Source organism: Glossina fuscipes, unplaced genomic scaffold (genome assembly GCF_014805625.2).
Source record: "Glossina fuscipes isolate IAEA_lab_2018 unplaced genomic scaffold, Yale_Gfus_2 1, whole genome shotgun sequence".
Classification (NCBI taxonomy): domain Eukaryota; kingdom Metazoa; phylum Arthropoda; class Insecta; order Diptera; family Glossinidae; genus Glossina; species Glossina fuscipes.
Window position 1 is genome coordinate 32,160,270 of NW_023998415.1, and position 24,256 is coordinate 32,184,525.

A 24,256-nucleotide genomic window follows, 5' to 3' on the forward strand; every position below is an offset into this window, starting at 1 on the left:
CACACACACACACACACACACACACACACACACACACACACACACACGAACACACACCCCCAAACACATTCTAAAATACATTACAATTTGTGAGAAATTCCGAAAAGGACAGATGAGTTCTTTAATTGAATTGGGCCATTAGCAGTACCGTCTTGCAAGAACTTTTAACGTTTCCGCCAACTTTGTATGGAATGGAAATATGCTTTCGTCAGATATTATACCGGAGGGGCAGGCGAACAGAGAAATAGACGAACGTACTTATATTGTTTCAGATCTTCGGCTTACTAAACCTGCAGATCATAAGCCTTGGGGAAATTTTGCACTTTGTTCTACTTCGGCCCATGATTTGCAATGGGAGACCCCAAAATCGCAATCATTTCCTAAGAATGAACATCCTGACAATAAGAATATATGACTAATGATATTTACTTTATTTTTGACATTGAACTGAGAGATTTTCATCCTTATTAAAGCCAACTTCATGTTCCTACTTAGTAGACCTGCTTAGTACGCTATAAGGTGATCTTAGATATTCAAATTTATTTCGCACACCCTTGTGATTCTCTGCTTGCAATTTCTCAAGCAATGATGCTCATTAAGAAGGCGGCATTGAATTCGACTGAAGCTATGTTTTTCATATCATAGTAGCGCTTTATAAACAATTTGTAGACTATAAGTTATTGTGCACCTTATATTGTATCAAATCGTTTTATTCATGATTGATTTATTTATAGTTTCACACGATTTGGCTGCACTTTGCAAATAATAATACGAACTAAAGTCAATAATTGCCGTTTTTCTGGGATTATAAGACGTACCGGACGATAAGACGCAAGTCAAATTTATAAGATGATTTTTAGATATAATATATTCTAGTGTTATTTTCGGATCAAAATTTTTATTTATTGATAACGTAATTCGTACTCGTAGCAATATTCAGTTGATCTTCATTCCCGTTAATGTCACCGTTCGTATTACTTTCATCTTGAAGACGATTTATTGAAAAAATATTTGATTGTTACCTTCGGACCTTAAGAAGCACCCAAAATTTGAGACCATTTTCTGCTGCTGTCTTTATAGACATTCACAGACCTGACTATAAACATGCCTCCTCATCAAAACAAAATGTCGCCTATGAATATAGCGAGTAAGATTTAATAATAACTTTCCATTTTTGACTAACTCTCAACTAATGTTGACTTTAACAGCGCAGCACAATAAGTTAGAAAAGAATAAGAAAAAAGAAATTTAGTCTTTAATAATTCATTAATAATTTTTCAGATCGTCGTACTTTTGGCAAAATACGACGACTGCAAATGGCCCTCATACCGCTTGCGTTTAAATTTGGTATTCTCTTTACGATGGTCGCCTTCTTAGTTATGTTGGGCATGAAAACTTTGTTTTTGGTTAAGACTCTGGTCCTATTAAATGCTGCCGCTTTGTTGGGTAAATTTTTAACTTTTAAATTTCCGCAAACACAAGAGCATCATATAGCGACACCTTATGCATATGGTTGGAATCCTCATGCTCAAGCTGACTGGCCTGCACTGGAATCATTGCATCATGGCAAAGAAATTCATCTGCATATACATGGTGCCAATGTGGACACAGTGCCCCCACAAATTTCACCTTACTCCGTTAGCGGCGCTACTCATCGGCCTGGCTGGGAACGGAAATTGGAATTAATTGATAAAGAAAATGAGCTGCAAATTCCAATAAATCTCAAACAAATATATAAATAAGTTCTTTTTATATATACTTATATATATACATATATGTATTTATTTATTTAGTTTTTCTTAAGTGTTGATTAGATTCTTAAAAAAAAAAGAATATAAACACAACTTGTGTCTTAGCAATTTACAGCGATAGCGAGAAGATGTACTGCTTTATTAAATCCATAGTTGGAATGTGAACTCGTAAATGTATACCGACATCTGGCCGCATAAAAATGGAATACATTTCAATGAATGAATGAATGAATGAATGAATGAATAAAAAATATAAAACATACATAAAATAAAGTACAAAAGACATAAAATTTTAAATGAATGATTTTTTCTTAAATTGAAAGGTAATATTCTTCGCGACACCTAAAATTATGCAAACTTTTTTGTATAAATATATATTTCAAATCCGTCTGCGCAATATTTTAATATCGTAAATAACTTTTTATCTTTTATGCCTAAGAGCATGCAATCATTTTTGTTATTTTTTTATTCATATATTTATATACAACCATTATAGGCTTATAGTATGTTATATTTTTGTGTAGTATAATCAAGTGAAGCGGGAGATCGGGTTTCTTCCACTCTTAATCCGTGGCTCACTGAGTGACATATTTTATTATTTAAAGTGAATTAATTGAAAATAGCATACAACGAAGACCATAGATTTTTCCCGTATTTAGAACGGACTCGCTTTCGCTTGTACAACATATAAAAACAAATTATTAGTTGTTGCTGATTGCTTAGCAAAATTGATATCAATTTTGATCCATCTTTTAAATTAGCTTTGGGTTGCTGAGAGTACACCGTATCTTTCACGGTTCTATTTTCTATTTCGACTTTTATTGTTTTGGATGTCGCCGTATGAATGGTTGAAGCAAGTCGAAAACAAAAGTGCCAATGTTTAATGAATATCGTGCTTGGTTTGTAGACTGTTAAGAATAATTTAGAATTTTTCAGGAATTAGGCATCTCTGTGATCTTTTCGCGGTCTATGCTAGACCGACTCCAACTACAAAGTTAATTATAGCGAGGGCATATATATGATCACAAAGGGCGTTTCGAATTATTATCAGGAATGTCTTAGAAATTGCAGTTTACGCGTCTAAATTCTCAAACAAGTCGAGGAAAATGATGATGATGATGATTTTCTTCGCAAAATCATTTTTGCCAACGAGGGCGACTTACATCTTAATGTGATTGCTTTGTGCCGCATGTTACGCCATTTCGAAATCTGATGGTAAGTATTGCGAACTATTCAGATGACACATATACGATCGCAATGATTTACGAAAAAACCTTTCTTGCTCGCGAGGACGATTTTTAACTTATCACTTATTACTTATAATTAATGAAAATTTATATTAGTAGAGTCAATGGCTTTCGCTATAACGTGATAGCCTGGCAGCCACACGACTAGTAATTTTTTTGGATAAATATGCATAAATTAATGCTTCCGATGGAAAATCTTAATGCGATGACGAGGAACGAGTTCAAAACAGGTGCACTATGTAATCTCCTGAAATAAGAATGTCAATGGACCTCAAACGATTACACTTCCGTAGACCTTTTGTGCTCCAGGTAGACCTTCCGTAGACATTTTGTGTTCCAGGTAGGTGATGTAGGCGATCTATTGAAGTAAACGAATAGCATCAAATAAAGAGATGAATATTAACATTTTTTTCCAGTTGAATGACGTCCTTGTCGATAACGTATCGGTAGCTGTATCCATGACACTTTTATAAGAAATAAATTCATTTCACTTATCATCATTATTCACGTTACAATGTTTCGTTTTCCGTCTTCTTCTTTTACTTCAATAAATTAATTAATGTGTAAGGCATAACATTGTTAATCAATATCAATGAATAATAATTCATTTTATGTACTTCTATATTAAATTGGAACGCGTCTGTGCCCACGAAACAGCGAAACATAAAGGCAAACTAGTTTTGTTACCTTGCTTTTAGTTTCTAGAAACGTACGATGGGAAATATGAGCGTTTTTTTTTACAAAATATGCATATTTGATTAACGTATGTATCCGGATTGGCATATAGCTATAAATGTCCTGCCATTTTCCGATTTTCTCGCTATGCGTCTGCCTATCTTTCCACTCATCTTATGTCTTGTTAAAGTTAGAAAATCATAAGGATTCATAAGGAAAGGACATTTAAAACCTGGCATATACATTATGATGAACCACAATGTACTCTAGATCTAGAAATACAAATTAGTACAAAGTAAAAATCATCTCAAGAATCATATCGAAATTCTTAACATGAAATGTAAAGCTGACAGAGATCGGCATTTGTGGCTCGCTTAAGGGGAGATGGGTACATCAAATTCGCTTCAAGTTTGAGAAAACTTTGTAAGCCTTTTCTTTTTCTTTTTTTGTTTTTATTTTCCTTAACATGATGTTTTTAAGAAATAGAAAGACAAGCCACAGTACATATCATCCATCCACAGCTAGTTTACACAAATATATATTTATGGTCACATGGTTTGCTCGACTAGTTGCTTTATTGGAATTGTGTATTTATTTATGTTTTCATTGTACACAACATGCTTTCAAAAGTTTCCTTCTTCATTTTTTCTTTTTTTTCTTTTTCTTTTTCTCCAATACTTTAAAATCAATCTTTTCGCACAAATTTGCTCATGATGATTATAATCACGTCGTGTAAAAACACGTTATCAAAACTCTGTTATCAAAATGGTAATGAAAGTGAAATCATCGTCTTTCTTCAAATACTTTGTTTCTCTTCTCGCTACCAACACTTGTAATGCTGGTTAGCTTTTTTTGTCTCTTGTCTCTTTTGTTTTTATTTTATTTTCGTTTTATTATTGAATTTCACGATATTACAATGATGCGCGACGAATATTAATTTAGATAGGTATAAATGTACAACAGAAAATTGAAAGGGAAATGGGAAAGGGTATGGGTGGAAGGGAGAAGTGAATAGGGAGAAGAAGTGATTTAACGTTAATAGCAAAATTGAAATTAATTAAGTGAGCAGAAATAAATGCAGCGCATAAATGCCAAATATTCGCAATTACAGTAATAGGGAAATAGGGTTGGATGGACGGATGAATTTGAATTGAATTTTTGATATTTTATGCGATTTTTAATGCGATTTTTCTACAAAATCCCCAATAAAAGGCTAAAACGGACATTTGATAGGAAACATGCTCGAGAAATCCTAACAGTCTTAGTAGTTGACTTGAAAAATTTGGAATTCCTTGACTTGCAGACTTTCTTTTTTACACAATATTGCCTCTGTGTTCCTATCGTAATTGGGAAAGTTAAGCAATGCGCGATGTTCAGTTGGATCATCATCACTGACATTCACATGACAAGAACACGAACATTTCCGGGACTTTTTTCATGCAAATTCAAATAGATTTTACTTATATATTAAATGACCCATGTTAAATTGTCGGGGCGTTTCTCGCATAATACGGTATTTGTAAGACACGGTTCCGATATTACACGATTATTGTTATACGCTTTTCCCTTATAGAGTCCGTAAAGTATCATTCTAAGTCGGTCTAGTCATGGCTGTCCGTTCGTGTGATGGCGAGATATTACAAGAGACAATTGTGAGTGTACAAGATTTGCTCCCAGGCGAGTACGACTTTCTTGTTTACTCATCTATACACGTGGATTGGGAACGGAATACAGGACTTGGTTGCGACATAGCAGCACACATATTACTTCAAAGTTGCGTGTAATACGACTTTGATATAACATAGAACAAGGTTTCGATGCAACACAATCTACGTTGAGTTAATTTAGGCGTACATGCAATTCTCTTTTTTTACACGGCCCCCAAAAAGTTCGTGTAAAAAAGATATTGATTAACTGAAAAAAATAGTAAATTGGTTCCAGATTTCAAAAAATCAACTGGTAAGTACACTAAGGCGTATTACAAAATTCTTATTAGAGTTCACCTAAGAATTTATTTCGCGCGTACACATTCAAATTCATTAAATATATTATAAACAATAAATTATATCTTGAAAAGCCAAATCATTAGGACCGTCCGTTAATTTTGATCATTTTTTCACTTGAAAAGGCCACTTGTTGACCTCCATCATTTGCTACAACATTTTACCATATATCTGGCCGATATCGTGTCGAAAGAACTCACAATAGTTTGGCAGCGATCCAATCATCAATCATTTTCGCACTTCTTCAACTTTGCAAAACTGCGTGCCAGCTAAGTCTTTAGGCGAACCGACAAGCAGTTTAGCAGATAGTTATGTAATATAATGCTTTTAACGTTATTAACGGACAAAACGGACGGAGATCATATATGTGGTAATGATCGCTGAACATTTTACATATTTCCCAAAACGGATTGGACAACTCTTAATTGGTTCGGTATTGTGGCGGCTACAAGGGCACAAAATATCTTAACACCACCTATTGGGGATGTGAATATTAATAAATTCCAATAAGTCAATGAGCTTCAATCTATTAATATACGATGGAAGAGGTAGCGTAGGATCTCATCCCAAACCTTGCAAAGCAAACATCAAGTAGTCATGGCATCTATAACTAGGAAGTCAAACTACCGACGAGCGTTTAAGAGCTGATCTAACTACAGAAGTATACAAGCATTTCGTAGCGTATAGGTCTTTGAATTCTCTAGACCATGTTTTTATAAAGACCAAGGCGATGCAATTTTGTAGAGTGACAGCCATGATCAACTCTGTCGAAAGCCTTGGCAAAGTCCGTGAAGATAACATCAGCATGTTTGTGATCGGAAAATATTTTTTAGATTGTTCAAAAGATTAGTGGGAGTTGATCTATATTTTAAAAAACCGAACTGACAGCGCGATATAATTGACTCTAAAACCGTAGTAAAGGTTTTTGTAATCAGTGATTAAAATAATTTTTTATGTAAATAATAATTAAGTGGTAAGCACAAGACATTCTGTCTGGTGAATACGCTAGATGTGGCAGAGCTTACTATTCAGCAATAGTGTATCTATGCGGCAAGTGGCCAAAAAATAGGATCTCGTGAGACCACTGTTAAGCCCTTGCAACGAAAACCGACCATGGCTATACGAAGCGGTAGCACAACCACAAGCTACTGAAAGTGTTTGACTGGCTTCGGCGTCAGATTCTTCAAATTGAACAACAAAAGTAATAAAGGTAGAAAATGCATTTTTGACCGCCTGATGATTAGCGTTGACACACGCTGGATCGATTAATAATATTAAATGAAAAACAATTATTTTATGTAGGGAAAGGCCAAAATCGTTGCGGTTAACCGTTATGGTACACTGGTATTTCGCATTACTTTATCATTTTTACCTACAAAAATTGCTGATCAAAATTAACGAAAGCATTTTATAAATTGCATAAGCAATACATTACATCCTTAACTCTATGCACACCTTGGTTAATCGCACTTATATATGCACATAATCGATTCCATCTAACCGAACTGTGAAAAATATAATGCGTAGTTCCAATGCAGATTTGTGAGAAGTGAAAGTGAAAAAATCTATACAACCATTAAAGAAAAAAAAAAAAAAAATTGATGAGAAAAATTCATTAAAAAAATTCATAGAGTATTGAAGTTCGTGATAAAGCCAAACAATTCGTTTCAATCATTTTCATTTTCGTGTAAAAAGAGAGTTAGGTGTATTATATCTAAGCTTAATTTGTATTATTTGATGTTATGTTTTAGTTCAATTAAATAAATGAAAAGGTTTCGCTATAGCACTGTTTGAACTAACCATGTGTACGTCCATGGAGGACGCTTGTATATGCGCCACTTTGATCAAGAAGCTTTTGTTATTTATTGGGTGCAAGCACTATCTCATCCTTGTAAAGTTTTCGGAAATTTCTGGTTGTCTCAGGCCAGTTTTGAACTTAACTTTACACCACTAAGAACATTCTGTGGCGAATGAGACATATGGCGGTTGGGTCACATGGTGAATGTATCAATGCTCATTAAAAATCTACGTGATTTGTCTTTACCGTCCATCCTGGATATTTTATCTCATTTGCGCTTTTTAATCACATTAGCTTTCGGAAGAAGGGAGTGGATGTACCGGTCTGGCTAGCCTGGAACAATCCGATGGTGTATGATCTCGTTCCAAACTAGCTAACGGCAAAACTATGCTCACACTTTGTCATTATTTATGCAGTTTCATCCAAGATCTTTTTGCATACTATTGTTATATGAGATCCGGCTTTCCTTCATTTCGTTTCGGCCTCGAATTCATTCGATTTTCCGATTAAATTAGTTAGTCTTCAGATCCGAAAGGTCGTTATTGGTCTTCCTTAAGTTTTTGAAGAATTCAATCGATTTTATTAGCATTTAAAGCCTGGCGCGATTTTTACATTGGAATTCATTCCTCTATAGACTATCAATTTTTTCACAATCCTACGAAGCGCTACGGTATTGTCAGGGTGGTGTTGCTTTATAAGCCAACATTATCAGAATGTGGGTTAGTTTTTAGAATGGCCTTAAGTGTAATGAAGTTAATCAATATCGAAATGTTTTTAATCTAAATTATTTATTTGTGACTTGATAGGACCTTTGTTATAACATTCCGACCAAGAGTTTATAATTTGCAGATGTCTCAGGTGGTTTACACTAAAGACATACCTTGTCGATTTAACTCCACGGCGTCCGATTACACGTGGGTTAATCTAGCGCAGCAGGCATCCTTCAGAGAGTTACACAATTCCTATAAGTCAGGGGGCTAAACTACGCCGGAGAAACCAGATATGTTTATTGCGTATAGCGCAATTAATCCACTCTGGGAAGTGTTGAGGTCTGTCATTACCTCTAATTATTCGCTTTTGGAATTGCAGAAACCACAACCACCGCGATCCCCCCGAGAGGCCGTACCTAGTAGTCAGGACTCACACCTTGGTTAACTTCTGCGTTCGAACTGGCGACTGGACATACAAGCTTCCACCGCGATTTCCACATATATGTAAGTATGCAAGCATCCCTCCGATTGATCTTGGCAAGCACCAATCTGCAGTAAACTAACGCTATCGCCTTTATCCTTAGGTACTCGTGACATAGTGACTGTGCTCTTCGCCCCCGTGGAGCGTAAAGTTAGACTATAAAGCCTTTAGCCTTGCTTTACGCGACATAGTCATTCTTGGCTTCGGATTAACCATACAATCCCGATTAGCCAACACCGGGCTACCTTTCTTCAAGATATATTAGCATCAGTTGTTACATCTGACATGGTGGGCGGTATCATGCTCTCGACTATTACTATCTCAACGTATTTTACGTAAGCAGTTATCAGCTGGTTTGGTTAGTATTTTGTTCTTAGTAATAGTCTATGAGAAAAGAATCCTGGCTCCAGTGTACTCCTAAACTGTCTTTCAGAATACCTAGGGTCACCAGGTATAGATAATCCAAGCCTTAAACACTTCCTCGTCGGTCAAGACCGTTTCCAGGGATCACCACGAGGTGGTGAGACATTTGGCACATCTATGCTCCCCGAAAAGCAAAGCTTATCACTCCAGTTTATAAGTTACAATTGTCTCAAGGAGTCTGAGTTTCGTTTGTTGATTTAACATAGCTTGAAGGCTGCCCAAAAGTCTTCCAATCTAATGAGTGATGTGTTATTGGAAAAAGCGCCACGATTTTTTTACTTATTATGTTACATAGTATTATTCTCTTTGGCAAAGATTAAAGCATTAATGCCTACACAAGAGTAAAACACTAGAACTTTTAACATTTTTTTATCCAAAAGTTGATAGCAGCTTCCTTTATATAAAGTAGTGTCATAATCTATCTTGCACTCGTGTTTTCACCTCCACTGGGAGCAATTTTTCGATCGTTTCCCATATCACGCGTTATATTAAAAAATCGTCTTATAGACAAGGGAATGCGTAGGGTGTTCACTGGTGGACACTGGCTGAATATAATGTTTTTACTTATTAACTAAATGTTTATGTAGGTAAAAAATTTCTACTCCGTTTATTATTTTTCATACGGTCGTCAAAGATACATTTGGCAATAAATATGAATGTAGTGAGATAGAAAGTGAGGGGTTGTGCAGTTAATAGGGTTTTGTGCATGAATTGTCTTTAAATGAATAAATAAATGCACACATATTGTCATTGTCAAATTTTACATAATTTTGCTGAAATAGAATCGAAGCGCAGAAGCTTGTAGATTACTCGTGAAGAATATATGAACATTTTTGATGGATTGTTGAAAATTTTGCTGTCAATTATCAATTAAAAAATTATTACTGTAAAAGTAAGCATTCATTCATTTTTGCCATATTGTTGTTTTTACCACATAAGATTAGACATATTCAACTTAGTAAATTCTTTGGAAAAAACGTGCTTTCGGTTGGTTTTTTTTTTTTTTTTGTTTTGTTTTTTTTTTTTTTATTTTTCTTCTATACATATTTAGTCGCAGGTGAGTTTTCTTGAAACATTTAAAGCATTTTCTTTAAAGCGATTGTGTTATAAGTGTGCGCATGTGTGTGTTATATTTACGCGCGTGGTTTTACTTTATACACGTTTGGTAATGTCGCAGCAAGTAAACAAACAAGCAAGCAAGCCAGTAAGCCAGTAGCCAGGTCCCTGCTGCATATATTGCATAGCGTATGATTTCCCTCATTATCGCTGTTGTTCGAAGACAGGTACTTTTTATTATCTACACACACAAACATCATATAATTTAGTGAAATTATTATTTTACAGTTTGACAGAATGATGAATTTCATGAATTTGATGATCTTCTGCTATGAAAGAAATGTCTTCAGTTGTCTTAATAGCGATATTATTATTTATTTCATCTTCTTCTTACTTTTAATTAACATTTATCAAATGTACTTTTATATATCTGTTGTTATTGTTATTCCTTTTTTTTTTGACACGTCTTGATATCATTTTATTATTATGATTTTTTTTTTTTTTGTTTTTTTTTTTTGTAAACAACTAAACAAAGTGCATTAAGTTAAACAATAAAGGTTTCAAACCATAATACAAACCAATGGGAATCTCATAAATTATATGTATTCCTGTATTTGGGTGAATTGTTGTCTTTCTGTCAAAATTGTCAGAGAATTATGTTTGGCTTTTCGACACTCATAGATGACATTTTTCAAATATTTTCCATACATTCAAATACCCTTGAGATCATAGTTATATGGAATTGAGTGAAGCATAGAAATAGCGAATGGAAGCGACGTACATATGTTTTCGGATCTCTTTTACCCTGAACTTAATTTCAAAAATATATCTTGAGACTCTTCTTAGAGAGGATTTAAGATTTAACTAAATCTTGACTTGTCGATTTTAATAAAATATACATTTTACGATCGGTCAATTTTGGATCTCATATATTGCGACATAATATGATTTTTTTCGTTTAATTGTTTCTACAAAATGTTCACAAAACTCAATCAGATCGGGTTATTAGTCTTGTTAAGATCAAGTGAAACGTTTGTAAGCCATATCCCTTTCACGATATTCGTATATTAAGCTGACTTGTAATTTTTATATTTATAATTATGTAAAAAAAAGAAAAAAAAAAAAAATCTCTTTTTTATTTTCGAAAACTGTGTCTGTTTTTAAAAAAAAAAACAAATCAGCGATAGTTGTCACAGAATTCGGCTTAAAGCAATTGTACGGAATATGGATTTCGTTTCGTATATGGTTTTAAACTAATAAACTATATTCGCTGTGAAGCATGCGATCATTTTGTCGCACTTTCTTTTCAATATATGGAAACATTTAAACGCACTCGTTTTAGGTAGGGTTGTTAGAAATATCGAAACACAAAATAAATATTTTATTACACTTTGAAATTAAAAAGTTTAAAATCTTTACTTACTACATCTATTTAATGTTATACGCTATTACGTGCATTGTCGCACAATCAGAATAATATAATAAATTTTATTATATCGTTTGTAAAACTGCGCTCAAAAATAATTAACAGCATTTAACAATGTTTAAGCGTTTAAGTCCAATTGAATTCAATTTCAATGTCTTTCACATATATACATATGACTTGATTTATTGTTTTAAAGGGCAGATAGGTTCTCCCATGAAATTGTGTGAATTGAAATTTCGGTGTAAATTTGAAAAAAGCTTGAGGCAATGATAATTTACTTAATTTATAAAATGAAAATTTTAGCAAGTGAAAAACATTATAGTCGGGCTAGGTCGACTATATTAAATACCCCACACGGTATTCTTTAACATAATTCTTATTTTCGCCACACAATACCAAAGTCATACCCGGTTTTTCTAGGAGCAACTGCAATATACTGAAAATAAAGTCTTGCGTTCCGTTAAAATCGTTCGGTCCAAGAGGTTCAAAAATTGCGGTAATTTTCGTATCATTTTTTATAACAAATTATTATTATGGGTTAATTTCCATCATAACATATTAAAATTAACACTTTTCTGCCCTATATAGGGTTAATTTTCATGAAATCCTTACGTTGGGCAGAATCTAAATAATATTTCGAGATGGTCGAACTGTATTTAGTACAGTTAATATTTTTATGTTAAGTTACTATTACGATATAGTTTTCATCACGACGCATTGACAATTGCCGATTTTTGTATCGTATAAACTTCAGTTTTTGTTATATGAGAGGGGGTTCAAAACTTACCCCAGTCTGTCGAAAGTTTTCATACCAGTTTAGAATGCCGATATACTAGTACTTAGCCATTTCTGTCGAGAAATTTTAAAAAATTTGCAATTTTTTCCCATACTAGTACTCTGCAGAATAGAGCGTTATATGGGTAAGGGGTCGAAAAAGTGCACCGATCCGAACCGAAGCATTTTCATTAAGATTCGTCCTTGACTCAACACACGTCATTGGACCAAATTTCATCAAAATATTTTAAAAATTGCCGCCTGTAGCTTAAATATAAATTTACATGTACAGAAATCAGACAGACAGACGGACAGACAGGTTTAGATCAATTCAGATTATGTGTCTGAATCGATCGATAGTACAAAAGATGAGTCTATCTTAAGCTCTTCTGCATTTTACATACATTCGTACTAACTTAACCCGCAGCCCAAGGGGGATAGTGTATAGGAAGAAAAGATTTTATTTTATAGAGAAAAATCTACTTCACTCGAGTAAAAGCGAAAAGCTGAAAGAACAATATTAAATGGGAATATATAAAATGTTTAAAAAAAGTCAAAATTCATCCTTTTAACAATTCATTTATTCATTTATTATTATTATTATTATTTTTTTTTAATATACTCATTATACTCAAGTACGTATAAGATGAAAATGTATTTAAACTTCTGAGTGATTCTGTGTATTCAGAGCTGAAACAAGTGCTTCTTCTTTCTAATTGATAAAAATCCCGGGTTATAAGCAATGTATTGATTTCATTATTTTAGAGAATGACAATTTTAGTGCACTTACGGCATTCACATCTATTAGATAATGACATTAAATTATGTATGCATATGGCATCATATTACTTTGTAAGCAGTTTATGTCTATACTCAGCATAAAATTTTTACATCCATCACCGACGGACGCTAGCTATGTTCATTTTGACAAAACGTTTGTAACGCCCAAAAAGAAGCTTCAGAGACCTCACAAAGTGTATATTTTCTTGATCAGCATCAAATTCTGCATCGATTTAAGCTTATGCGTTTTCCATCTATCCGTATATCCGTCCGTGTAATATCTGTTATAAACTAGTAACACAAATGAAGCTATCGCTCTGAAGTTTGGATAATGCATTCGAATTTCTTGCACACAGATTGATATTGAAAATGCACTAAATTTGCTGGAAGAATACGCCTACAGTGCCACGTAAACGGAGAAAACGTCTATTTGCAAAAAGTATAAAAAATTGATTTTTCTTTTAGCTCATTACTCATATACTGTGGAAGATAAATGTGCAAAAATTGGAACGTATTTGCTATAGGCAATGTTTTAGTGCCAGCCCACGCCTACCCAATATTATACTATAACATTATTTAATTTTTTTCGGATATCTTTATAACGCGCAGAGGCAAGCTTCGAAAACCCCATAACGTATATAATTCGTCTGTCCATCTGCCCAATTGTGTAGCATTTGTGGTCAATATTCTCCGTTTCGCAAATATGAAGATATCGACTACAAAATACCTACACGCCCATATGACAAAAATTTTCATTTTAAAAATAGAAAAAATCAACCGCGCCCACTTCATATTGTAGACCATAAAAATTTCGTTGTTTTACTTTTTTTTGCCTTTTTTACAATAATGGGTAATGGGTGTAAAAGATTCGGTCACGATCGAATGTAATTTTCTTATTTTTTAATTAATCGCTTCACAGTTGAGAAAATTAAATCATTTTTCCGCACTATCTTGCCTGACTTTTAGTACGTTCAGTAAAGCGAAAACAGCGGCCAATCGAAGGCAACGGTATTTGAAAATCACAGGATATCACAGGCCTAACAGTTACCTCTATTTTTCTATTTTCTTTTCTTCTTATATCCGTTATCGCGGGATCACCATTTTTTGTTTGCATTTTCTCACAAGTTTTCGGCAATGAACTGAACTAATATGATGTGGCAAACATTGTATTTAGTTATGCTAATACGACCTCTCTTGGTCTTTTCTCTTTTGATAGACAAAAATTCGTATTGCATGAGTTGAATCAAAAAAAAAAGAAGAAAAATTTGTTAAGGTAGCAGCTGAACGCCTTACAACATTTGAACGTTTGTATTGGATCAAGCGCTGGTGTAATTATATTACAAGTGCGCCGCTTAATAGAATGATGGGAGTCAGCGATATTTATTTGCTGAAAATGATAAAGCAATGCGAAGTATAATGTACGTAACGGTTAAATTCGATGATTTTGATCTTCCTCTGCATTTTCGACAATCATTACTTTCATAGGCTTTTGTTGCTTGCCAGCCAAGAAAGAATAAAAAGTTTTTTGCGGCCTATTTGGACTGGTGATGAAAAGTGGATCTATGACGACAATACCAACATCATGGAAACGTCATGGGTTAGTTTTGAAAAACCATCCACATCGACACCAAATCGCAATATTCATGGCCATAACGTTTTGTTTTGCAGTGCATTACGAGCTGCTGAACCCAATTGAAGCTGTCACTGTAGATATCAACCGATGTCAATTAAACGAATTGAACAATGTATTGTTAGAAAAAAAGATCAGCGGAATAGCGGCTAAAATAGTTACCACACTGTCATTTTGTTATCAGTTGTCGCAAGAGTTGCCTACACTATACTGTTGAAGCTCGAATAGGTGCCCAGCGTAGTCACGAAACAAAGCGCCTTCGAATACATTTTGTTCAGATCGAGTATCGTTGGCACGCAACTTTGCAGAGTTGAAGAAGTGCGAAAATGAATCGATGATTGGATCGTTGCCAAAGCAATATCGTTCCGTCGACACGCAATCGCCAATTCTTCTCTTCATAAATGCTTTTTTCAAGCAAAAAAAATGATCAAAATTTATGCAAGCACGTAATATTTTTTTTATTATAAATTGATTAATTATTTATATAAATTCTTTGCTCGCAACCAAAGTTGCTTTAATCAGGTCGTAGTAAAAATTGTTGCGTTAGGCGCAAATAAATTCGTTAAAAAAAAAAAAGTAAAATTGTTTACATATTTTGCTGCTGTGCTAGGAAATGCCACATTCGAAACAAAAGACTTAAGACACAAACTGAACAAATAAATGCGAGTTACATTCCAATAATTGCCTGAAATTGCGCGAAACGAAATTTGTTATTGAAAAGGAAGAAGGACGATTGCTGATGGTAAGCTCAAGATCAACTTGTTCGCGATGATCATATTTACGAATGAATTGAAATCCTCTTACACAGTGCCGCTGTGTATGGCTTGGATTAAAAGCAGCATCTCAGCGAAAAGATCCCCGGATTCTAAATTTCCAATGAAAATAGGTTTTTTTTTCTTTTGGGGAAAACTGCAATTCAGCAGATCTAAATTACATTTTGTCCGTCCCTCCGTACTTTTCATAGTTTAGTTATACTAACATCCTTTAAAGTGAAACCTTTTTCCATAACAAAATGCATTTTATAGCGGAAGGGGGGAATTATCACCTTCTGGTATGTTAAGATCTTTGTTTTCTTTTTTTTTTTTTTTTTTTGTTGAAATTGTGCCTCCGTGTTGATCAAAGTCTTTTGTAAATGATTTTTGCCAGGACTCAGATCAATATTCGTTATGAATACAAAGTTTGCTTATTATAGGTGTGCTTATGAGCGCATTATTTCCATTTTTAAATATATGTATGTATGTGCATAAGCTAAAAGGACATAAGTAATATTTCAGTTTTCTACTTCACTTTTCGCAATAAGCATCGGATGACCGGAAAGATGGAGAAGAGAGAATGAATTAGAAATTAACACAAGTATGCGGTGACCAAGAATCGTCAACCGACAAGCTGGTCTTATATATCGTGCAGCAAGCAATAGCAAGCCAGAACACTGAGAATTTTATTTATTTTTGTCGTTTTCAAACACCAGTAGGCGAATATTAAGCCGCAGAAAAGCAAAAACGACTTAATGAAGTAAAAATCAATTAAATGCATTGACAGACATTTTATGTTCTTTTTCCTATGCACATTAGCTGTAGTTCGCTAACCGACGTTTATATATTTTATCTCATGTATAGTAAATTTATTTATTTTTTTTTTCGTTTTAGTATAACTCAATAAGACTTAAAAATTAGGCAACGATAGTCTAAGTTGGCTATCAATTAAACGCGTTATCGTATAACATATCTGTCTGCACAACAATGAAACTATCAAACTTTATTGTTACTCATCGTTAATGGTATGCATACCATAGTTAGAGTTTTTTTCTTTTTTAATATTTTGTTTGTTTTTTTTTTTGTTTTTGTTGCATATATGAACACATGCCCATCAATTTTTTTTAATTTCATTTTAACCATATGAAGCTTAAAAGAGAAAAATTTATATCGAGACTCGTTTTATTTGTGGTAAACACTTTCGTACTCTTTTTCGGTTAACAACGGCATTTCTATCACAACGTGAGTGTCTGTTTTTTTTTTTTTTTTTGTGTGTATGTGTATGTGCTTTTCTGTAGTAGAAGTCTTTGGCGGTATATAATTTCTTACATATGCTAGTCATGGCTTAATCTTACCTTGAACTTACTTGTGTGAAGATCTTCCACGGCTAGTTTGCGTTACAGAAAAAAGTAAACAGTCAAGTGATTCAATTCAGAAAGGAGCTAAAATATATGCAAACGCTTATATACGCGGGCGCAAACCAATATATATACATACACAGACACATATACATACACATGCACAAACATATACACACAAACAAAATACATACATCTATACATAAATACATAGATACACACATAGATACATACATATAAGAACTATATATGCACAAAAGAGTAAAAAAAAAAAAAAAAAAAAAAACAAACAAACAAGACAAGACATTTGTGTGTGAAGTGTGAGTTTTTTTTTGTTTAACGGAAAATTGTAATAAATAGAATTTCAAAATAATGTAAACGAAAAAAGATAAGTTGATCTGTTCAAAACAAAAGCAAATTGCTTAGAATTGCTAAGACAGAGAGATAAGGGCTCTTAGCTCTATTCAATTACTAAGTACTAATTAGTGTATGAATAATGGATTGGGTTTTAGTGTTAGTAATGGCTCTGCTGCCGTTAATTCATGCGTGGAGTGCATTACCTGCAGTTACTGTTGCAAGCAGTAGCCGCCAAAGAAATGGTACGTATTGTGGTTTACTTTGTTGCATTGCTTAATACAACTTATTTATTTACTCATAGAAAATTGTACATATAAACATACATACATACATATATACATATATATATATACATACATACAGATACAGATCCATGGTCATGGACACGACCGAAATATTGTTTGCGTGCAAACAAGTTTCCATAGAATATTTTTTCTTCAAATTTTTTTTTCGTTTTGCAATTTTTAAATAATTGCTTAATGGGTATGACTTGATGCTGGTTTTTGTGCGTTTACCCGTTGTAGTTTATTTATTTATTTTTATTATTTATCTTAATTTCAAATCAAATGTTGTTGGTGTGCTTTACGAGAAAAAATTTCTCCAAAAATTTTTAATATTAAGAAAATTTATTATATATATATTTTTTTTTTTTTGCAAGACTTGTGATTAATAAATTTATTATAATTTTATAAGAAATATTCTTTTTTTTTTCTTCTTCTTCTTCTTCTTCTTGAAAACTTTGATTATAAGTTTATGAATAAATTGCTTGAGCGGCTGTCTAAGACATTCTTATTCTTTTCGTTAGAATAGAATGGAAATGTCTAAGATGACATGCATAACACGTTTGCATTATGTGCCACTATACCGTTGATTTACAGAAACATTCTATTGGTTGATTATGAATATTAGTTATTGTTGTATTTTTCCTTTTTTTCATTTTTTATTTAGTTTTTTTTTTTTTAATTTTTTTTTTTTTTTTTTTTTTTTTTTACAAAACCGGTAAACCTAACCGGCAATTATACCTTCGCGCGCACATGTTATTTAGTCGTTTCAGTTATACTGTGTGTGTTTTTCTTCTCTTTTTTTTTTTTTTTTTTTAGTTATCATCTACATAAAGCATAACAAAGAATACCGTAACAATAAGGTACCGCAATCATTTATTTATCGGTATAAACACACTCAACGAAAATGGTTCAATTAGATTGTGAGAAGTTTTTTTTTTTGTAAAATATTTCTTTAGATGCAAATCGTAATTTTTTTCATTTTTGTTCCATGAAAACAGAGACGGCGATCGACTGATCATTGCCTTGTGAAATATTAAAAACAATTTGTAATTTTACTTTAACTTTATTTACGGTCTTAGGTTTATATTTCCTTCGACGAAATTGAATGACTTTCCTTGCACTTCATTGTCAGAAAACCGATAAAGAGAGAGATAGATAGAGATAGATAGATAGAGAGAGAGAGAGAGAGAGAGAACAGACTAGACTAGTCTTTGAATGTAAGGATACGATTCATTATTTTCGTTCTTATAAGAGCAGAGCGATGGCGGGTGATTTAACGCCGACAACGGCGTGTGAAAAAGATCTGACTACGATTTCCCAATAACGATGCTAAGTATGAGATACGAAATGGGTAAACATTATTTCCAGTGGGCACTCCACTTGCCTAACGGGTTTAAGAACAACATGCAGTACACGAGATCCATCGACATTTAGTAGTAGTAGTAGTAGCAGCTAGTAGTGGCACTTAAAAGGTTGATGACTTAAGTCGAATGCAGTTGTTTTCTTGTTACAAACGCTAAGCTTTCTAACAATTCCTTACGGATTTTAGAGATTAGTAAAAATTTTCATTTTTAGTAAATACGCCCAAACTTATTAAATCAATTTGATATACTTCTCAAATCCCAACTTTGAACCTATAAGTGTTTCGCAATTAGAAAAAGAAAAAAAGTGATGCCCATCTGATGTATAGGCGCAGATATAAAGCATTTATTGCATTTATTGCCATTTACAGCACGGGCAGCAATCTTATCAAATTTCTTTAAATAAAAGATATCGAGATTTAATTATTCTTCCTTTTAAGAGTCAAAAAGCAGAAAAGAAAAGAACGCCTCGAGAAGACAAATGGATGGCTGGATTTATAGTTAAACAATGGCTTTAATTGCATTAGATATCATTTCACTTTTCTCCATTCAAAATAATAATTTAAATTTTATTATATAGAAATTTTTTTGAGTCTATTTTATGACGTAAACGATGCTTGTAAATCATTACATATATATATATATATATAGAGTATTTTTTTTTCAAATATTTTTAATCCGGTTTTCCAATGTTTAATACGAGAGAAAATGTAAATCAGTTACAGTTGTTGTACTTTTGCATTCTTCCGTTCAGGAAATACACTTTTCAAAAGAAAAGTTTGCAAACATATATATATAAGTGCGTGTATACACATGCATATATAGAAAAGAGTTTTTTAGTTATTTCCAAACATTTTTAGACAAAACGTGGACAAATAGACGGACATTGCTTAGTCAATTCCGCTATTCGCATTAATTAAAAATATATGCTATATATACGTTATGTGGTGTCGATCGTGTCCATATTTCCATGCTTTATGGATATTTTGAAAAATAAAAAGTATTCCTTGTCCTGTTGCTTATAATAAAATATAGGCACCTTTCGAAAACTATGCTGAAAGACTGCAAGATTTTGTTTTTGTAATATAAAATAACAAAATTAAATGCCCGATTGAGATTGAGAAATCAAGCTTAATCTAACGGTAATGAGATCAACTAACTATATAGCTTATGTCCGCTTTTGAACACTTCTGGGATATTGATCACGTTAAGCTCATAGAGGATGTTATACAAAATTGATATAATTAAGATATTATAGGAATTGATATTAGAATGCAAAACCGATGAAAGCGATAACAAAGGTGACAAAAAATAAAACAACTAATAAAAAGAAGCAAAAAAAAAAAAAAAAAACAATGTAAAGAATAAATAGACTGGGACAAAGAGGTCAGATGCCCGCGTTATATAATAATTATCAAATAAGGATGTGTTTCATTTAGGCATTGCCAGGATCACGGTTTTTTTTTTTTGGTGGGACAGGCCGCTTTAATAAAAATTTGCGCACTCCTTGTTGATGAGACGACGGCTATACGACGGGATTGATTTGAATCTTACTTTCCAGTAAAGGAATATAAACAAAGAAAGGGATCTCTCATTATTTTGGGCTATTTCTAGATAGCGGGATGACAAAACGAAATTATTGAGTTTTAGAGCATTGTTGCAGTCACAGTTGCAAGATAAGTGAGTTGATTGCATGACATTTAGTTATAAACTTCTGGTAGAGTTGGTACTTTCTACACAAGCACTTAGCAAGAACACTTAAGCTATTTGTCTTTCCTTTTCTTATTATTTTATGTATGACTTTTGTATAAGTAAGTGTGTAAGTATGCATAAATGTAAACATATAACACATTATAATGCATACATATATATATATATAAATTTTTTTTTTTTCTATTTTTTAATTATGCGATTTGTTGGTTCACATGACTATACAGTATAGCAGAACGTCGTATGCGTCAATTAGATTTTGCGCTAATATAGGTCACATACATGCGTTTATTGTTTTGCGTGTATATGTTCTTAAAAGAAAACCAGCGCAACAATAGCAGCAGCAGCAGCAGCAGCAACAGCTATTAGTCGACAAAACGTACAATAACGTATAATGATAACAACAACAACAACAACAACAGCAAGCAAATATTATGTTGTCTACATATCTATGCACATATAAAAATATGTATTTATAAAAGAATTCTTATTTACAGGTGCATGCATATATGCGTTCTGTTTATATTACGAGTGTAAAGCATTACAAAGCATTTTCATTTAAGAAAAGAAATGTAGAAAAAACACAAGATAAGAAGAGCAATATGGTATATAATACAATGCATTAAACAAAAAAAAAAAAAAAAAAAATTAAAAAATACAATATAAAAAGAAATTGTTAAAAATATGTGTACGTATGCGTGTAGATACTAGTGCTAAATTATTGCTTAATGGGGTTAACCACACATCTATAGACACGTTTGTATGTTCAAGTGTCAGAAAGCCAAAAACCTAAATTTTCTGGCATTGATTAAAAAAAATAAAAACAACGACAACAACAACAACAAGCAAAAAGAAAAACAGAAAACACTCAAGTTTGTATCTAGTAATTATTTATATAAAAAAAGATTTCAACACTTACCTTAAAATTTATGACAGTTTGTCTTTAGGGAAAGAAATACATACATATATATATATATATATACATATATATATATATATATAAGTTTAGTAATTACATCCTATACTAAGAATATTTAATAAACGCTGAGAAGTCGTAGTAGCCGCAGGTTATTCAAGAAAACTCTTTCGATGTCTATAGTACAGGTGTCTCTCGCATAACGCAGTTAAATCGTACCGCGTTGCATTGAAACCTGTTACAAGTTATATCGAAGCCGAGTTATACGAGACATTAAATATCGATATAAAACCAGACAATAAGTACCGTGTTATATCGAAACAAAGTCTTAAGGTATAAAGTTTCATGATAACTTAAATTTCCTTCCAACCATGCATACAAATGAACAAGTAAGGAAATTATATTCGGTCGTAACCGAATCTTTTCTACTCATCAACGTTTGATACTGATCAATAATAAGTAGACTGTGTGTGATCTCTGAAGCTTCTTTTTGGGCGCACCAAACCTCTCTCGAAAGTAATGAAATTTCAATATTCTGTAATACTGAGTAAGTGTCGTGCAGCCCCACCCATACAATATAAATGCGTATTCTGGCATAACAAGCAAAAATCAAATTTTTCGTTATTTTTGAAGACGAAGGTGGTCTACGGTCATGCTGTGACCGCATCCCTTGACGGATGTGGCTCAATTTCAATATCAGCCTGCCTGCAAGAACTTTCAATGTTTGCCTTCAAGACAGACAACTGGACAGACGGACATCTCTAAGTCCGTTTAGAGCTTGATGCTAATCAACTTACATACTTAAAAGTTCTCCGAAGCTTCGTTGTGGGGGGTTTTAAACGTTTCGACAAAATGACTATACCACTTATCCTTCGGTAAGAGATATAAAAACGAGACATAGAATACTATGATGAAATGCAGAAATTATTCATATATTCAAAAAATAACGACAATTAGGTCGCTACTGCTAAACAATTATTAGTTTCTCAAAGTTTGCTGTTGAAGCTTCTGTTGTTCACGATAAGATCAAAATAAAGGCAAAAAGCAATTGAAGAAAAATCTAGGAGAATATATATTCAAATTTTTTACACCGTGTTATACAGCAAAACCGTGCTTGATAAGTAAGTACCTTGCTAAACATTGAACGAAGGACGCGTGCATTGAGTTGAGATGTTAGGATAAAATGATCTTATGGATGCCGAAAAAAACAAATTCCCAGTAACAACATATGCTGGGAATTTGAAAGCGTCTTTGAAAACTTTTGAATCATCATATTACATACACAAGTACTTAGTGTATTTAATTTCGGCTCCGATCTACATGTATACATACATATATATGTATTTTCATTAAGACCATAATTGGCCTTGATTTCGATCAACATGTAACGTTAGTTTTGCGTTGAGAGTGTTTTTCAGCGAACTTTCCTTTCAAAGCGGCGACTTTTCCGATACGGAGCCCCGCCCGCTTTTACGATGTGCTCAATCCATTTTAAAAATATCTATTTTTTTTTATTCATATTTTATTTATATTTTTACTAAATAAATACTTTTGTTAAAACCGTTTCATTCTCGTGGCTTCTCCTTATTTTTTGATCTTGTGTTATCGGAACATTATAAAATATACATGACACGATACTATGACGGAAAGTGGAGTTCGAATAGTTTGGAAATGCTGCTCTTCACGATTAAATCGATATACTATATACGAAGTAAGAAGCCGGCAATGATGATCATATGTCTTGTATGACTTACATAGTGACTTACATAGTATTCACTTCAAATCATGTTTTGAGCCGATTTGTCGCAAATTTGATTGCCTCACTTGCCAAAACGAATAACTTAGTAAAGTGAAAGGGAAGAGAACGCGATAAAATAGATAAGCAATTTTTTATTATCATATGTTTTCGACTTTGAATTGCTTTGTGTGAAAGTGTTTCTATTAAATTTCTTGCGGTATGATTTACATTCGAGTACTGGACTGGCCTTTTTTTTACGTCGTATAGTTAAAAAAGAGTTGTCATTTACTGCCGCTAGTAATTTTAAAAAAAAAAAAAAAAAAAAAAAAAACAGCATGTGGAGTTAATCGATTTGGCAATTAATCGTAGTACTTGGGGAGAAATCTTTTTAGAACCTTTTAATGCGCAAATATAAAAGTCAAAGTTACAAATTTGAAATTATTAATGTTTTTTTATACCCCTCACTGTACGATGGGCGTATACTCATTCTGTTTTTCTCCATAATATATCTAACAGCCAAAAGGAAGCTTCCGACACCCTATAAAGTATATATGTTTTTGAGCCATGTCTGTCCGTCCCTGGGTTGTGTTTTGTTGGCACTCTCCTGGTCGCAAAAATGAATATATTGACTTTGAAATTTAGGAGAAACATTGGAAGTTTCCGCACGCAAGTTGGTATTAAAAATGGGTCAAATTAGCCAGACTAGAAGTGCGCAGTGAAATGTAAATTGACCGCAACTGCGTTTTTTTAACAAAAATTATTTGATTTTTGCTCGTTGCTTAGAAATTATTAAAGTGAAGAGGTTTAAATTTTCTACCCCTTCGGCGCACCCTTTACGTGCAAAAATGGAAAGTATCCGTCATGCCCACAATAAGTTAAAAGTAATTAAATTTTGTTTTTTCCCTTTTTCGAGGTTTTCTACTTATTCATCATAAGGCAAACAAGACAGAATGTTCAAAACTATTCTATATATTCCTCTAGTGAATTTATATTATCGGCCTAAAAATGGGTTAATCTTAAAATGAT

The 24,256-nt window shown here is 33.0% G+C and overlaps 2 protein-coding genes across 2 annotated transcripts in view; both read left to right on the forward strand.

The window, feature by feature from the left end:
* Positions 1-1,742, forward strand: part of LOC119632643 — an 8,412-nt gene extending 6,670 nt beyond the window's left edge. Inside the window, exon 3 of the mRNA XM_038025651.1 lies at positions 1,282-1,742. Coding sequence (XP_037881579.1) covers positions 1,282-1,742 — 461 coding nt within the window. The remainder of the gene's footprint in view (positions 1-1,281) is intronic.
* A 15,389-nt stretch (positions 1,743-17,131) lies between these two features.
* LOC119632654 (probable WRKY transcription factor protein 1) overlaps positions 17,132-24,256 on the forward strand; it is an 18,614-nt gene continuing 11,489 nt past the window's right edge. Inside the window, exon 1 of the mRNA XM_038025669.1 lies at positions 17,132-17,463. Coding sequence (XP_037881597.1) covers positions 17,361-17,463 — 103 coding nt within the window. The 5' untranslated portion in view covers positions 17,132-17,360. The remainder of the gene's footprint in view (positions 17,464-24,256) is intronic.